This window comes from Ictalurus punctatus, chromosome 6 (genome assembly GCF_001660625.3).
Source record: "Ictalurus punctatus breed USDA103 chromosome 6, Coco_2.0, whole genome shotgun sequence".
Taxonomy (NCBI): domain Eukaryota; kingdom Metazoa; phylum Chordata; class Actinopteri; order Siluriformes; family Ictaluridae; genus Ictalurus; species Ictalurus punctatus.
In genome coordinates, this window is record NC_030421.2 from 26,734,050 (window position 1) to 26,753,063 (window position 19,014).

Consider the following 19,014-nt stretch of genomic DNA (forward strand, 5'->3'; position numbering starts at 1 on the left):
CCAGGGAGTTTATATACATTCGTGATCTGCTGTTTTACTACACAACCTGTGCTCTCAAATCATGTGAATAACACTGGTGTTATTTCTGAAATGTCTGTTATTTTTTTGTCTGTACTGTTGTCATGGCACATTGTAACTGAAATGAATGAATTAATTTGAGATTAAGGTTCAGTATTACAACTTTAAATATCTTTGCATAAAATACTTTGCAACAGTCTCAGGCACCATAATTTATAATAATAGATTTTATTTTTTTTGTCTTAAATGACAGAATCAAAGAGCAAATATGATGTTAATTTATTTTTCAAGTATTATGTTCATTTTCCATTAATTTTTCAGGTTGGATGTCCTTAAGGAAAGTGTTAAGTATCATTTTCAGAATAAAAACATCATCTGAAACCTACAGCTGATAACAAGGAAGTTCGAAGGCAAAGTCTGCAAAAGAAATGTGGCACTTTCTCCAAGACACTTGGAGCGTTCACATTTGATTTTGTTATAAACCAGTACTACAGTGTACCTAAGAAATTTGATTCAATTTCATTTTAAAAGCAATGTATGACCACACAAAATATTTATTTGTTTGAATGCAAAAAAAAAAAAAAAAAAAAAAAAAAATGTTTGAATGCAACTTTTTTGAAGGCATCTTTGCTTTAGAATTTCTTTACAAGTGTTTGGAACATTATTCCTATATGTGTGAACCATATCGTAATTTCAGAGAGCTAAAAGAAAAAAAAAAACCTTAACTGAAGTGGACAATTCAATAACTTTTGAAGCTTTTTGATCTATGTAAAAGTAAAATGAAGGTAAAATTATTATTTTTTTATGCCTAAAGAAGAGTAAAAACACAAAGAAAAAAAAATCCTTGATCAGGATTTCATAATTCATGCATGACAAGGTTAAACTTCATAGTCAAGGTTTCATTTCAAATATGTACAGACCTGACACCACCAGAATTGTGACACTATTTGATGACAAATAAAGTTGAGAAAATAGAAAGTACCTTCTACCGACTTTAAAAAATGATTTTAAAAAACATGTCACAGTCTCGCCTTTAACATTCTATCCTGTCACATATCACAACACTTGACTAAACGTGTGAAATCAGTAAAATCAGTGTTAATTTAACTCCTCATTAGTTCAAGTGTTATTTTATTTTCTTGTTCAACTTCAACTTATTAAATTCAATCAATTTATAAGGAGCTAGAAGTCAGTAAACCTTGGTCAATGCACTAGCTTATTTAAGATCCTATCGTAATCCTTCAGTGAACAGCAATAGAAATGTAATTTTATGCAACAGTAAACTTAGAATCAGATTTTGTGGGGTTTCACTGTATAGCCAGCCAGAGCAATATCTAGAAATGTCACCAACTGGCAAATGGAGCCATGCTTCTCTACTTTTAAATGAGTTTACTTGAGTCATGTCAACCAGTATCTGGGTCAGAAGATCACTGAATGTGTGTCATTTTCAGAGGTTTTTTTTTTTTTTTAAGGAACTTATTCCCCCCTTGTTTTGTTCAGCGATTCACTGTGCCATAATTGCACATAAAAAGAAGTAAAACTCCCGACTTAAAAGCGTACATCTACATTCAAACTTACCGCGCTAACAATCACAGGAGCCTTAATGGATTATGGGGAACATCATCGTGTGAAACCAGAAACCTTCCACTTTAAACACTCAATGCTGCCTCATCTCTTGCTATATAGGTGTGTGTATTGTTTATAGAAAGGTCTCCATTCTCTTCCAGACACTTATGCCAGAACATGTACATATTATCAAAGCAAACATTATTTCCACATTAACTCACCACTGGCATGAGTTACACCATAATAAATACCAATGCTTTTTCCTAAACTCTATTTACCAGTTAAACATATTGAGTACATTTCACACATAGAGTGACGATAGATACAGTGTCTTTTGGTTAGAAAAATTTTAAATGCAGGAAAAATATGAAAAAATTCTTCTGGGAATGCTTTCCACTAGAATTTGGGCTGTGGATGTGGGAATTTGCTCATTCATCCACAAGAGTATTAGAGAGGCCAGGCACTGATGAACTTTGCTATTCAAGTTCAATAATCATATAAAAACAAATGCAAATCATAAACAAATTAAGAAATAAAGTTAGAATGAGACAAAGACTGTGCATAAAAACAAGTGATCAGTATATACCGCAAGAGATAGCTAAAGATAGATAGGAGGAAGGTTATGAAAGTTCTTGGCTTGTGTGTGGGAGAGAAAGCAGTCAGTGAGGAAAGTATTAGGCTTGTGTGTGTGTGTGTGTTTGTGTGTGTTAGGGGGGAGAGAACATGCTGTGTAAACGTGTGTCTTGAGTTTTGTTTTGAACGAGGCGAGTGTTGTAAAGTCTCGTATGTGTTGAGGCCGAGCATTGCACAGTTTAGGGGAAACTGAAGAATCAGTAGAGTATTATGTAGCATTATTATGGCTATACTTTAACCTTGTTTAATATGATAGCACAACCACAGGATGCATGTCATTCAAAAATATCTCGTATCCATCTTTTGATCTCAAACCCAAATGTCTTGGGTTTAACAAAAATTATTAATTGTCCTTGCCGTTCCAATAATTTAGGAGAGGGCTGTATCTTTTGTTTATGACATTCTGAAAAGGGTTGTGTTTTTTAGCTCTATGTTTAAGATAAGATCTATTAGGATGGGATTTATATTTAAAGTGAGCTCTATGGTAATGAGGGGATCTGTTTAAGATGGGTTCTATAGCCTACTTAAAATAGGATCTGTTTAAGATGAGCTCTGTGTTCAAGATGGGATCTGTTTAAGAAGGGATCGATTTCAAATGAGCTCTATGTTTAAGATGAGCTCAATGTTTAAGATTTGTTCTTTTAGGGCCGGTTCTATATTTAAAAAGCTCTATGCTTAAGATGGGTTCTATGTTTAAGATAGGATTTTTTAGGATGGGATCTATATTTAAAATGAGCTCGATGGTTATGAGGGGATCTGTTTAAGATGGGTTCTATACTTAAAATGGGATCTGTTTACGATGAACTCTGTGTTCAAGATGGGATCTGTTTAAGAAGGGAACTATTTCAAATGAGCGCTATGTTTAAGATGGGATCTGTCAGGGCCGGTTCTATATTTAAAACGAGCTCTACAGTTATGATGAGCTCTGTGTTTTAGATGGGTTCTTTAAGGGACGGTTCTATATTTAAAATGAGCTCTGTGGTTAAGATGAGCTCTATGTTTAAGATGGGATCTTTTAGGGCCGGTTCTGTATTTAAAACGAGCTCTACGGTTATGATGAGCTCTATGTTTAAGGTGGGTTCTTTTAGGGCCGGTTCTATATTTAAAATAAGCTCTATGCTTAAGATGAGCTCTATGTTTAAGATGGGATCTGTTTCAAATGGGTTCTAGGTTTAAAATGAGCACTATGTTCAAGATGGGATCTGTTTAAGAAGGGCTCTATTTTTAAGGAGCCCACGGTGTCCCGGCATGCCGCGATGCCTCTATCAAACATTTATTAGAGCCTTGCTGTAAGTCCTGCGGCACGGAGAGACCGGATGCGCAGGTGCGACAGCGAACACAACGTTATAATCATGTACGGTGAAACATTTACAACAGTGCACCATCAATTATTCAGCACTACTGCGTCCTGAGGATCCCGAAAAGCCCTAACACTGTTTTACTCGGGATTTGAGTCACGTCCAAAGGCCCTCTAGCGTATAGGCAGGTAATGTTATTCCCTTGCTGAGCCTCTCCACTAGTCTGCACGCTCAGACTAAGTGATGAGAGGGTGCAAATGTGAGCTTCATACTTTGTTCTCGCCTTGGATCGGTGTTAATATGTGGCTCAGTTTTATTTTAGCAAGTGCACGAGAGGAAGACTGCGCCAGGTTAGACTTCAGATGCAGATTCGCACAAGGCCACCGCTCAGCTGACTAGGCTACCTTCTGAAGCATGCTGGCAGCAGTTCAGTTCAGTCCGACACGTTCACACCGGAGCCCCAGGCTGGAAATCAGCGGGGATTAGCATTCCGAAAGCGTGGAGTCTAGAACGCGCTTTGAGGGCCGCTAATTGTTTTGATAGTGACATCTGCGCCGCAAGAGCTCAATCGTGTCCCGTAATTTGCTCTCACAATAGCGCGCGAAGCGAAAGCTAACGGAGGGGAGAGAGAGAGACAGCTGACTCCAGCACCACCGCTTCCGCTTACCTCTCTGCACATCTTTAACCAACTGCAACGACTTACAGGCGCTACTGATCTGTTTTGTTTTGCTTTTTTATCAGAGGTTGAGTATTTTGTGTTCCTCCTGCGGTACAGCTGTGATTTTGAGGAAGAGCATCCAAAGCCAAGTGTGACTTTCTCACCTCGCATGACTATCTAAGCGCACTTAGAAGCCCTGAGAAAAATGAAAGACCATGAAAGCCCCATTTAGTCCCGTGTCTAAATATGACAGTAAGAAGCAAGGAGTGCATTTCTCTCTCTCTCTCTCTCTCTCTCTCTCTCTCTCTCTCTCTCTCTCTCTCGCTGTGTCTCTCACTCCCGTTACCTCGTCCTGCTGCGCACTGGCTCTCTGGATCTGCTGCTCCTTGATGGCCGTCATCCTTAAATCCCGCCGCCGGTGTTGTGATTGCAGCAGGCAGTTTCTCTGTGGCAGATGATCCCCCGGAACCCACAAATCCCAACACTACTGAACAAATATGCCGGATTAGGAGAGCTGCTCTGTTTAAGCGTGTTCAGGAGAGCCGGGTTGTGGTGGAGCGCGCGTGGCGTCCCGAAGCAGCCAGTGTGCGTTATGTACACCTAAACCTGAACGGTAACGTCTTCTTCTTCTTCTTCTTCTTCTTCCTCTTCTTTTTCTTCTTCTTCCTCTTCTTCTCTCGCACACTCTCTCCTTAATTCCAGCAGAGACAATTTTGAGAATTCAGAGAATGGTGATGATGCTCCTTTTGAGGGGCGGGAGTTCGACCTCTCTCTCTCTCACTCACACACTCTCTCTGTCTCTCTCTTTCTCTCACACACACTCTCTCTCTGTCTCTCTCGCTCTCTCACACACACGCACTCTGTCTCTCTCTCTCTCTCTCTCTCTCTCTCACTCGCATACTCTCTGTTTCTCTCTCTCACTCACGCACTCTCTGTGTCTCTCTCTGTGTGTCTCTCTCTCTCTCTCTCTCTCTCTCTCTCTCACACACACACACACACACACACACACACACACACACATTAGACCATTAGAGCACTGCGCCCTCCTTAAAGAAAACTGACAATTCAAATGAGACAAAAAAATTGTGTATACATAACCCCTTTATTCAGTCTAAAAATGTAAATAGTATATTGTTATTATTATTATTTTTATTGTTGTTGTTGATGCTATTATTATTATTATTATTATTATTATTATTATTATTATTAGTGTTGGCAGTGTTATTGGAGTTGATGCTTCTGCTGGTGTTGAGGGTGGTGCTGTCCATGGTGCTATTTCCAATCGCGCTAGTTCTCACAGCAAGTACTTTTGAGTTCACAGCTATTCATTACCAGCAACTGCTGCTGTTGGTGATAGTGATGGTCCTGCATTGTTGTTGTTGTTATTGTTAGTGGTGCTCTTGTTGCTGGCGGTGTTGGTGTTGAGGGTGTTGTTGGTGATGTATGTTGTGTTGTTGGTGTTTTTGTTTGGTCTTAGTGTTTGGCATTGTCTGTGTTGTTGGTGCTAGCTATTTTGTGATGTTCTTTGGTGTTTGTGGTGTTTCTTGTTGGTGGTGTGTTGTTTGGTGTTGGTGGTGTTTGGTGTTGTGTTGTTTGGTGTTGGTGGTGTGTTGTTTGGTGTTGGTGATGTGTTGTTTGGTGTTGTTTGGTGTTGGTGGTGTGTTGTTTGATGTTGATGGTGTTGTTTGGTGTTGTTTGGTGTTGGTGGTGTGTTGTATGGTGTTGATGGTGTTGTCTGGTGTTGTTTGGTGTTGGTGGTGTTGGTGATGTGTTGTTTGATGTTGTTTGGTGTTGGTGGTGTTGGTGGTGTTGTTTGGTGTTGTTTGGTGTTGGTGGTGGTGTTTGGTGTTGGTGGTGTTGTTTGGTGTTGTAGATGTTGTTTGGTGTTGGTGGTGTTGGTGATGTGTTGTTTGGTGTTGTTTGGTGTTGTTTGGTCTTGGTGGTGTTGGTGATGTGTTGTTTGGTGTTGGTGGTGGTGTTGTTTGGTGTTGCTATAGATTCCATTATTTCACAACAATCTTATTCGCACATCACAATCTCACAGGCCACAAATTCTCATGTTATGCCATTATGAAGAGCTCAACACTGCCTGTCACTCACTCACAGCACAGCAGCGCTGTGTGTAACGACAAGACTAATGTCTTTCATCCCTGATACAGCTCAGTCTGAATCCACTCAGAACAATTCAGTCATGATACTTGTGATCTCTCTCTCTCTCTCTCTCTCTCCCTCAACATACACACACAGGAAGAGAGAGGGGGAGAGGGAGAAGGTGAGACAGTCACATGCACGCATAGTGTTATCTCTGTTTGTTAATGGAAAACATAATCTAAACTTGTTACCACTACTAATAAGAAATATATCCTAATGGGACAGAATTTGTATTTGAGAATCTCCTGTTTCTTGAATCTCTCTGTTCTCTCCAGCTCCAGGGTGATAGGCAATATATGTGTGTGTACTGGACATGTTTAGCAATTACTGTAAATACCTCTTTAATGAGGGACACTGCCAAACATGGTTCATTATCCCACACATGCAAATGCACCATAGGAGCATATACCCTGACCTTTATGTGTCAGTTACAGTATATCCATATTTATACTATCCCTCATTCATCCACAGCAATCCTGAAATGTACATTAAGTTTTATTGTTCATGATGTGTCTCAGATTGTAGCTTTATTTCATATAAAAGTTTTCAGATTGTCACCTAGCAATAAGAACACACTAGAATTTCTAACACAAGTTAGAAGGGTTGTTTAGGTGTTTAGCACAGCCATTAATCAATAATATATGTCAACAAGAGGCAGTAAAATCCTGAATAAGGGATGCACAAAATATTATTTGTACATCATTCTCACAGCACTGGCCTTTTTGGTACTGATCACAGACACTTCAATATCTAACAGATCTCTACACTTTTTTATTATTATGCACCTGTGCACTGTGACCAGTCTCATACATGTAGACACGTGTTTCTGTTGGTGTTTTGATAGAACCAACAATCACAAAAGTTTTTTTTAACATATTTTTGTAATAATAATGCAAGCCAATGTTACATCCAGCAATGTGTTGTAAACAAAGAATAAAACACAACAGGATGTGCTGATATCAGATAATAATCAAGGATGGAGTGGTATAATACCGTCCATCCATTTTCTGTACTGCTTATCATACACAGGGAGCCTGGAGCCTATCCCAGGGAGCTCGGGGCACAAGGCAAGGGACACCTTGGACAGGGTGCGAACCTATCGCAGGGCACACACATTCACACACTACGGTCAATTTAGAGATTCCAAAGAGCCTGCAACGCATGGCTTTGTACAGCAGGAGGAAACCAGAGTACCCGGATTAAACCCCCGATGCACAGGGAGAACATGCAAACTCCGTACACACAGGGATGGAGGTGGAAATCGAACCCCCAACCCAAGAGGTGTGAGGCAAACATGCTAACCACTAAGCCACTGTGCCCCAGTGTGATACTCATGATTACATATTTTATTAATTAAAGAACAATGTTTTATTCATTTATAGTTATATTGAATGTTGTTGAACATAGACGAGAAACAAACGGTCCTTCCCTCACCAGCCCCCTCTTTTATCCTTCTTTTGAAATTAATAAGACAAGGGAATACAGTTTTTTATGTTACCAGAAAACCAGAAAGCATACAATCCTCTGCCTGAAGAATTTCTCATGTCGGTATCCTTCAAATTTCAGTTTGACCTCTGACTGTTACAAAGACACTGGACTCCTTCCATACGTCTCCTCACAGTTTATGTGGAGCAACCAACCATACAAGCCCCTCTGTAAGTTGCTACTAAATGTATAAGAACGAGCTCATTAATGTAAACCATGCAGCTGGAACTATTGTCAGAGTTTCTGCCCACAGTACTGCCGTGATATAAACTACTGCAAATGCTCACAAAATGTATCAATATTACCAAAATATAGTATTTGTTCCTGTCATACAGCCTGGTAACTGATAGTCCTCATTTATCATACTGTGAGTCTGATAAATGATGGATAAATGATGGAATGTCGGTCTGGACAATGGGTCCATGTGGTTAAGGGTTTAAGTCTTACAGATAATCATTATAGATGAGCCAGCATGAAGAAATGCTACTGGAGAAACATAGCCAGAGTGAAATCAAAAGATCAAGATTATAAAGTTATATCATAAATTAATTGATTTACATTACCATTATTTGAACTACTGAATGACATTCTGTTCAGGAAGACTAGAGCTAAAGGACAAACCCCTGTCCAAATCATACACTGCAGGTTTTGACATTTAGACATGAATCAATAGTGTCTGTGGGTGGAGACAGCATGATGTATCTAGAAGTAATGTGCATAAAGTGTCAAAACCGTTTGAGATGTGAGACTGTAGTACATCCTACAACTCATTACTGGGTATGATTTGAACACTCATCAATGCCTAACCTCACTAAAGTTGTTGTGGCTGAATGGATTGATGGCCAGGTGCACTATATATTATTCACACAGTTTCAGATGCAAAGAATATGCATTGTGTCTAAAATTAAACGTGTGTCTTGTTAAAAAAGTATCATACGAGCCATTTACAGCATTGTTCAACCCTGCTACTCAATCCAGTCCCATTCACAGTTACATCTTTTGCATGATTGACTACAGTATTAGATCACGCATGTAAATCTGGCCCTCAATGCAATAGCTTCAAGTTAAGATATATATCTAATTTGAATATGGATAGCAACCTAAAATGTATGATGTGTGATTTTCTGTCATAAAAAGTCAGTAAGTCATTGCTCCATTACAGACTGTACTTTCAGTATGTGTGTGTGTGTGTGTGTGTGTGTACATGCCTTCTAAAGGTCATCTAATTCAGCTCATTCCTAATGGAGAAGTAGATGGAGGATGTGAGCAGCTCGGTAGAGTCAGACAGGGTCACTAAAGGATGGAGGCATTGCTGTCTCTGAAAAATCAAAACCTAAAATACTGCTGAAAGGAAAGTTTCCACAGATTTTCACTGAGGAAATGCAAAATCAAAGCCCACAAGACCCATCATTCGTAAATAATTCCATGTTCAGATAATTAAACAGATGTTACAGCACCTGCTCATCTTACTCATTTCAGTTGTGTGGCTTTCTGCCATATTAGATCACATTAAACAGAAAATACTGCTAAACCTGGTTACAACCCCAGTTCCAAAAAGGTTGGGACGCTGTGTAAAATGAAAATAAAAACAGAATGCAATGATTTGCAAATGTCATAAACGTATATGTTATTCCCATTAGAACATAGAAGACATATCAAATGTTTAAACTGAGGAAATGTACAATTTTATGGAAAAAATTAGGTAATTTTTTATTTAATGGCCAAAACATGTCTCAAAAAAGTAGGGACAGGGGCAACAAAGGGAAGTGTTACTAAAAAGAAACAGCTGGAAGAACATTTTGTAACTAATTAGGTTAATTGTCAACAGGTCAGTAACATGATTGGGTATAAAAAGAGTATCTTACAGAGGCAGAGTCTCTCAGAAGTAAAGATGAGATGGAATCTGGATGAAAGTGCATGTTGCTCTAAAACCTGAATATACTGTTCAGCACTGAGGATGCCTTTCCAGATGTGCAAGCTCCCCATTCCATAGGCACTAATACACCCCATACCATCAGAGTTGCAGACTTTTGAACTGAGCGCTGATAAAAACGCCAGATAGTCCCTCTCCTCTTTAGTTTAGAGGACGCGGTGTCCATGGTTTACAAAATAATTTAAAATTTCGATTTGTCTGACCACAGTACAGTTATTCACTTTGCATCAGTCCATTTTAAATGAGCTTTGGCCCAGAGAAGACGGTGTTTCTGGATCATGTTCACATATGGCTTCTTCTTTGCATGATAGAGCCTTAACCAGCATTTGTGGATGGCACCGCAAACTGTGTTCACAGACCCTGAGTTCTGGAGGTGTTTCTGAGCCCATGCAGTGATTTCCATTACAGAACCAGGCCTGGTTTTAATGCAGTGCCGCCTGAGGGCACGAAGATCACGGGCATGCAATATTGATTTTCACTCTTGTCCCTTGTGCACAGAGATTTCTCCTGATTCTCAGAATCTTTTGATGATATTATGTACTGTAGATGATGAGATATTTTTATGTTACACAATTTTATGTTATTCTGAAATTGTTCCACAAATTGTAGTTTTTTGCAGATTGGTGAACCTCTGCCCATCTTTTCTTCTGAGAGACTCTGCCTCTCTAAGATACTCTTTTTATACCCAATCATGTTACTGACCTGTTTCCAATTAACCGCCATCTGTTTCTTTTTAGTAACACTTACTTTTCCAGCCTTTTGTTGCCCCAAACTTTTTTGAGATGTCTTGCGGCCATCAAATTCAAAATTACCTTATTTTTTTCTTAAAATGGTACATATGCTCAGTTTAAACATTTGATCAATTTTCTATGTTCTATTGTGAATAACATATGGGTTTATGAGATTTGCAAATCATTGCATTCTGTTTTTATTTACATTTTACACAGCATCCCAACATTTTTGGAATTGGGGTTGTATTAAAATATTTCTCTGCTCATATAAACAAATAAGATTGAGTCCATGAATCAGTAAATACCCCAGAGATTAAAGTGGAGACAGGTGATTGGATGGCTATTGATTTTGATCTCCACTGCAAGAAAATACATGGAACAAGGACCACAAGTACATGGTGGCCTCGGCTTATAGCCCTGATTAAATAATGTGATTAATTTTCACATTTAAATCAAATTCAGTGGAAGAAAATGAAATCTAAGCATCTGCTCCTGTCACACTGGTGTACACTCAACCATCAAGCCAACTCACAACGCCAACAACCAACCCAATGCCTCCCTCCCTCTCTCGCTCTCTCTCTCTCTCTCACTTTCACTCTTCCTCCCTCTCGTCTCCCTATCATAATGTAATCTAAATTGCAGCAGGCTCCTGGCTGAGTGAGTGCATGAGCAGACAGATCACAGCCCTGTACAATCATATTTTTTTCACAAATAAGTGGATGCACACACATACTTACATGTACAGATGAAAGACAGATATGATGCATGGTTTATCATACATATAGGCCATATAATCTTCGTTCTCTCTGCTCTTAGGATCCTTAACAGCAGGCATCAACTGACGACGGCCTTGCGTACCTCATTGCACTAAACCTCACTGCAAATGTGATGCTTACTCACATATAGTATCATCTTTATTACTTTATATCTCTAATTGTATATTTTACACTATGTCCCTACTTATATGTACAATCATCCATGTACCTCCTTGTATACTTGTACTTTATTGGTCTATGTTCTATATCATTACATAGTTTGCACTATTCATATTAAGTGCAGACTCAAAATTGTTCAATACCTTTTTCGCCACTCTCTCCTTATGCTGTCTGTATGTGACAACTGTATGTAAGCTGTAGGGGCATATTAGTGTCACACATGCATGCAGTGTGGGGAATAAGTATTGGACGTGTCAACATTTTTTCAGTAAATATATTTCCTATGAGGTTATTCACATGAAATTTTCACAAGACATCAGTATTAACTCAAGAAATCTGGAAATATAAAGAATTCATAACATTAAAGTCCATAAATAAAGTTATGTGTAATAAAGTGGAATGACACAGGAAAAAAGTATTGAACATGCTAAGAAAAAGCAGTTCTCCAAGACAAGGAACCAGCTGAAATCCGTAAACAATTATACCCCCTAACTGTGCAAATTTTAATATAAGCTGGGTTAGTAAATTGATGGTCTATAAAAAGGCTTTTCGTTACCAAGGTGTCACACAAGAAACATCTGACAAATGACTTTTTTTTTTTTGCATTTTCCATACTCGTCCAACTTTTTCCGAATTGGGGTTGTAGTTGTGTTCTTTAGATCCTAAGATTTAGATCTCCTGGATTTCCTCTGGGTTCTTTTGTTTCCTCCCACATGCAAGGAGGTGGATGGGCTACTCTAAATTACTCTGAGTGTGAATGTGTGTGTGCATGGACCCATCAACATTTACATTTACATTTACATTTATTCATTTAGCGGACGCTTTTATCCAAAGCGACTTACAAATGAGGATATACAAGCAAAGCGATACATCAAGCAGAGAACAATACAAGTAGTGCTACCATACAAGATCTTTTAATTGAGTTCTAGAGAAGCAAAGTGCACAGAGTAGAGGTGTAAGAGCCAGAGTAGGTGTTGGATTTTTTTGTTTGTTTTTTTTTTGTTTGTTTGTTTTTTTTAGAATAATGTGGGGATAATTATTCCTGCCTCAGGCCCAGTGATCCCAGGATAGGATCCGGATCCACCATGACTCTGACCAAGATAAAGTGGCTACTGAAGATAAATTAATTAGATCCATTGTAATCTTATTAACCTTTATTTATTTTTATTCATTTTTTAAACTTTATTATTGGTGTTGGGGGGAGGGGGGGAGGGTGACTTAGTGGTTAGCACATTTGCCTCAGATCTCTAGGTTTAGGGGTTCGATTCCCACGCCACCCTGTGTGCACGGTGCCTGCATGTTCTCCCTGTGTTTCGGGAGCTTCCTCCAGGTACTCTGGTTTCCTCCCCCAGTCCAAAGACATGTGTTGTAGACTGATTAGCATCTCCAAATTGTCTATAGTGTGAGAATGTGTGTGTGATTGTGTCCTGCGATGTGTTGGCAACCTGCCAACCTGTCCCTGCCTTGGGCCCCGAGTCCTCTGGGATAGGCTCCAGGCTTCCCGCAGCCCTGTGTAGGATAAGCGGTACAGAAAATGGATGATTGGATTATTGGTTAGTTTGTGGAATACTATTCCATTTCTTTTCTTTATCTTTAATTCTCTACTAGGCTGTGCATCTTATTCAGCCTCCTAAATATTAATATATGTCGTGTTGTTTTGTGCTGTTTTCTCATGACTGTAACACTGAAATTTCCCACAGGATCAATAAAGTTCCTATGCATTTAGTTTACATTAAGGTGCCATGGTGTGAAGTGTTTGAGTTTATGACAAGACCATTTATATAAACAGGTTGTGCTTTCACATGAAAAACAGACATTTCTGGTGTCAGTTTATGGGTTTATGCATTCACAGTGTTATTAATTATGACAAATAAATGTGTAGGCATCATGTTTTAGTAACAAGCCATAAGATACATTACATCAGTGTCTACGTGTTTTGGTGTTCTGTGCCAACTGCATGGTTACCTTAACCCTCTTACCCCATATGGCCGAAAAACCGGATTGCCCGTCATTGATCTATTCCCGTAAGGACGATATACTGGCTTGGTCGTCTATGCGAAATACCCATAAGGCCAACATAGCGGCTTTACAGTGTAAACATTATCCCCGTAAGGCCGGTGTACCGGCATTACTCTGCTATGATTCCTTACTTATTTAATTATTATTTTTTAACCCGGAAGGTTGATGACGTCACGACGTGACTACGTTGTTACGCCGGCATTGCGATGAAAATCCAAGCATGAATTGGTGTAATAGTAGAAGTGAACTAAAAATGCCAAAGCGAAAACCTAATCGTGTTCCAGCTAAAGTTACACCTACAGTGAACACAGGTACATCTAAAACAGTGAAAAAAAAGAAAACATACACAGTTACACAGGCGAGAACGAGGATTCTAGATAGTGACGGCAGTGAAAGTTCAGGCGATATTATTTACTTGAATTTATTCAAAGGCATTGACCACACTGATGCTCATATGGTACTTCTAAAGGAGTATAAGGATTTTAGCGAGCATTTTCCGTCATTGCTCTAGTTAAGAATTGTGCTTTAAGTGGAGTAAAAACACTGAACTGCTTCATTTTCAAAGTAATATTACACAAATACATTATTATAAGTAGTTTCAAGGCCTAAAAATGTTAAAAATAAAATGTTGATTTTGGGGCCAATTTTGGCCTGGGAACTCAGGGTTGGCATGCTGTTTCTATGGGGAATATAGGGTTGTGGGACATAATACTGTGGGTAAGAGGGTTAATGAGTTCAGTGTGTGAAGCGTTAATGTGACTGCAAGCATCAATTTGGCATGTTGATTTAGCAAGGTGTTGATTAACGGTGAACTTAGACTCATACCTTAATGCTTAGGAACTCTATTAGTTTGTCTCACGCTGGTGAATAAAGTCACAGACTGACTTTAGAGAAACATACACACACACACACACACACACACACACACACACACACACACACATATATTTATATATATATATATAAACTGAGACACAAGGGGAAAATAGAACCAAAAAACTGAAAACCTAAAACTGGATTAATACCACAATAAAATAAAAAGGCAAAGCATAAAGACCTGAGAAGAGAAGATTGTAGGTAAATACTGTGTAAACTTGACAATATTCTAAGACTGAGCAAAGAGAGAGTGGCTAAACAGTCCTTACATAAATAACTCTAATCATGCAGCACATGTAGTGAATAAATGTTTCAGGGCTTCGTAATGGATGCGCACCATAAACTCGAGAGCTTTTTCCCTCAAAAAAGATGGTACTGTAAAGGTACATTTTTGTTCCCTGAGGTAAAAGCAATGTAAATGTAAATGTTAAGGTCCAATTATACATGTTAAACAACTTTTATAGTTACACTACCTTCTCTTTGTCCTCTATCTACTGTAAAAGTATCAAAGAAATGCCCTTATGGGTAGCACTGCAGGGATAAGTTTTTATACTTTGAAAGGTACAGTTAAGTACCTTTTTCTGAGAGTGCTCTGTATGCACAAGGTGCAAGATGTGACAGTTTGCCTTAAATCAATAAGAGGAGGTTACAGTTGCACTCAATCTATCACACAGCATGTACATTCTCATCAGTCGCAGACCCAAAGGCACCAGTCATTAAAGATCAGGACGGGTTTCAGTGCATTCACAGTGACAGATCAGGTTGTGCTGGTGCCAAAGAGACTTTCAAGCAACACTCATGCTTCCAGCCTTCATCTAAAGTTTGCAACTTAATTATAGCCTCTATTGCTCAACTGTTTTGGTAGGTCCGGCTTATTGCACTGATTCCGTAATAATGCTAAGGACGTTGCAAATTTCTCTGCTTAATATGTTATGATGGATGTAAACTAAGAGTCAGTGGAAATGTTTTCCCCAATGCTGCATTAACCTGATTATGATTAAATTGATTTTGAGCAGTGGTTGCCGGTTTAAACCAGCTAACAGGGCTTAGCTGTCACCCACCCTGACTTTAAAAGTGAAACTATTTAAACTATATAAACTTTTTTTTTTTAATCAAGCACAACAGCACCGCCAGTTGCTGTAAGAAAAATACACAGAAGTGAGGTGGGGCTGATTTCTTTCTAGCCCAGACTGTAGATTCATACAGCCTATCGGTGGCAGTGGCAGTGTCAGGTGATTACACTCCCTAGATATGGTCTGATATTTTTTAGCGATGGTGTCGATGTATGGAATTAAATTTTTGCCAAAAATATTGAACAGAACTTTTCAAGAAACTAACATAAAAATACAATGAAAGAAGAAAAACACCCTGAAATGGAAAACATTCAAATTTAACATGGTCTTCAAATAAACAGCATTCTTTCTTAACAGTTTTCTAAGCTTCGTTTTCACTATTCATGGTTTATGGATGCGCTGCCTGAGTTTTCCATCCATACCTCACAAGCTAATGAGAATAAATCACTGTTAAGCCCCGCCCACAGGAGAGATTTGTGCCATAATGGCCAATGTAAACAAAAACTTTGAAAATGTAAACAAAAACTTTGGTAGTGCATTCATAAATGATGATTAGCAAAAACAAAGCCTAAAAAAACTGTTAACAAAGAATGCTGTTTATTTGAAGACCATGTGAATTTTTTTTGCCAATGAGTTCACTGTTTTCAGTTTCAGAATGTTTTTCTTCTTTCTCACTGTATATTTTTGTTCGTTTCTTGAAAAGTTATGTTCAATACTTTTTGGTACAAATTTAATTCCAAATCACTGACATATCCATAACAGCAATCCATAATCAGCAGTGATTGAGAAGGCGTATATAAAATACAGTAACCGGTGTGATGAACATGACCAAGGTGGATTATTGTATATTCTTAGCCTCCCATCAAATATCACAGCCAGTCATTATCAGCATTTTAGATCTTCACACTTTTACAGAAGCCATTACAATTAAAGTAACCTCAATTTACAAACATTAATGTGCTTCTAAACTCATGCATGAAAATATACAGTATATTCATCATCTCAGTACAGTGGAATTAGATACTGATCCTGTATCAGTCAGCTGTCAATTACAGAAGTCTTCAATGCTAACAATAAAACACTGATTGACTCTAAATCTATCCCACTCAAGCTTTCTGTGTTTGTGTGTGTGTCTGTGTGTGTCTCCTCTATACTATAGCATTTCTGCCTTACTTGTGAACCCTCCATGCAAAAGAGGTTAGACACATATCGATTTAATGTCGGCTTTCTAATCTGTGTGAGTCCAGAGATTTGTGTCAGAGGGAGAATTTACAAATCTGTTTGAGCTGTGCTGATCATCTATATCTAATCGACTGGCTGATGACATCCTTGAGTTTGAAGGTTCTTGTCTCTCTTTAGCGATTATCTCTGCCTGTTACCAAGAGGAATGTGTCTGAGAACTCAAACATGGCTGACTGCATGAGTCCTCATGAGTAATGACCAAAATTAGTCAAGTGCTGCACATAACCGGTAAGGACTGTGGAGTTTTTCTGTCACTATGGCTCATTTTTCTCATCAGAAATAAAGTCAAAAACAATTATACTGTTATTTATTTATTTATTTATTTATTTATTTCAAAAAGGGACAGTGTACATTAATCAACATTCATAAATGTAAATGTACCCAAGTTAGTCCGAAGGCTAATTTTTATTGGTAGTGCCTGTTAGGAGGGTATAATGGCTTAGGGTGTTAGTACGTTTGCCATCACACCTCCAGGGTTTGGGGTTCGCTTGCTGCCGCCCTGTGTGTGCAGAGTTTGCATGTTCTCCCAATGCTTTGGGGGTTTCCTCTAGGTATTCCAGTTTCTTCCTTCAGTAACAAAGACATGCATTGTAAGCTGATTGCCATCTTGAAGAAAAATTGTCCTTAGTGTATGAGTGAGTGTGAGTGGGTGAATGTGAGTTCGCACCTGCTGCCCTAAAAGATATGCTTATTCACTTCATTAAAATATATTAAAGTTAAGGTGCAACAATCACCTATTAGGGTTATTTTGATATTGTTGATCATTTTAAATTTGCGTGGATGTGTGATTGTTATTTCATATTCATGAGCTCATTAGGCATATAACTGCATGGGGTACGATCGCAGGCTGTCTGCTACCAAAACAAGCACAGCTTGCTAAACACTTGAGACAATTAGCCAGGTAGGATGACTTTCAATGAAAGACATGTAATATGGTGGATTTTTAAAAGCAGTGGCATCCAATCAGGACAAATTACTATGCAGAGTGTGATAGTTTACAATAATCAGCTCATTGGCAGAAAAAGTGGTATTGAACATATAGATGAATATATAGATATATTTTGTTATTCAAGGTACAAACAAATCTCCTCAAAGGTATAACAGTCCATTTACACACCTTAATGATGTTCCAACATTAATATATTTCATTTAAATTTGGAATTGTGACTTCTTTACTTTCCATACATCTGTGCTATATGTGCACTTTACACTTTGCTATCCATACCATAAATCAAAGCAACTAGTCACATCGTTTCGCTCAATATTGTTTGGATTTTTTTTTAAACTAAGACTTTTGTGATGTTGGAGAACTGCAAACCTTATATAAGCTCTTGAATTAATAATTAAGGCATATTATTTAATTAATAACAAACAGAGTAAAAAGCATATAATGTACTCCACGCAGATATCAAAAAGAATATCAATTGTGGTGAGAAAAAAATGAGGTACTGTAGAGCACAAATCATTAAGTATTTATTAACTGTTCAGACACAGAGCACCAGCACATTTCGGCTCAACTGAGCTTTCAGAAGACTACAGAAAGTTATACTCTTTTTACTTTGTCCTTGATGTTATTTCAGCCCACTCCAAGGAGCATGAAATCCTTCTCTATTTCCTCTCATGAGGCAGGATAGCATCACTTTTGGATGTTTTTGCCAATTACATAACCTCTATTGGTCTTTCTCTACATGGCACAACAATTTTATTGTCATTCTCCCCTTCACTGCTGAATTGTTGGATTTCATACAAATTCATTCAAATAATATAAAAACTTTCTCTCAAACCTAAACTTAACTATTAGGTATGCTATATGGTAATACATTACATTACGGTTCCCTTAACTTACATTATATAACATTTTGTTCCAGTCCACTAGTTTGACTGGCCGAGCAACGTTCCAAGAGTGCCAATATTTCCTATTACTGCACTGTCACGTTTCACTGTGTGAATCACTCTGCTCGCCTGTCTTTGTCACATAATATTCCATTTTTTAGTTAACAGATAATACAGTAGATCCCTGTGGGCTTGTGCCTATGCCAAATTACAGCTGTGCCATTATTTAGTATAACTGCACTCTTGATGGTACAATATTGGTTAATTATTTAACGTTAGTTAACATGAACAAACCATGAACTTCAACATTAATACACTATAAGTAACAAGAGCAAAGTAGTATAAATTGATGTTAATAATAAACTAAGCAAGCCAAAATGTCAACACCTGCGTTAACCATCATTCATGGCATCAATGAGTAAAATTAAGTCCACAATGACCAACATGAACCAGCTCCTTAATGAACTTTTTTGCCATTGTTAACTGGAGACTTCAACGCTGAACCTGAAGCAAGTTCCAGTTTTTACTGTACAGCTAGAGACCAGAGATCAGTGCTGCCATCG

The 19,014-nt window shown here is 38.3% G+C and overlaps 1 protein-coding gene across 3 annotated transcripts in view; it reads right to left on the bottom strand.

The window, feature by feature from the left end:
- LOC108266118 (inactive dipeptidyl peptidase 10) overlaps positions 1-19,014 on the bottom strand; it is a 106,317-nt gene that overhangs the window by 56,875 nt on the left and 30,428 nt on the right. The window contains exon 1 of one of the 3 annotated variants that reach the window (XM_017469135.3): positions 4,520-4,976. The exons of the other annotated variants lie outside the window; for them this stretch is intronic. Coding sequence (XP_017324624.1) covers positions 4,520-4,573 — 54 coding nt within the window. The 5' untranslated portion in view covers positions 4,574-4,976. Of the gene's footprint in view, positions 1-4,519; positions 4,977-19,014 lie in introns of those variants that run through there. 3 annotated transcript variants of the gene reach the window in all.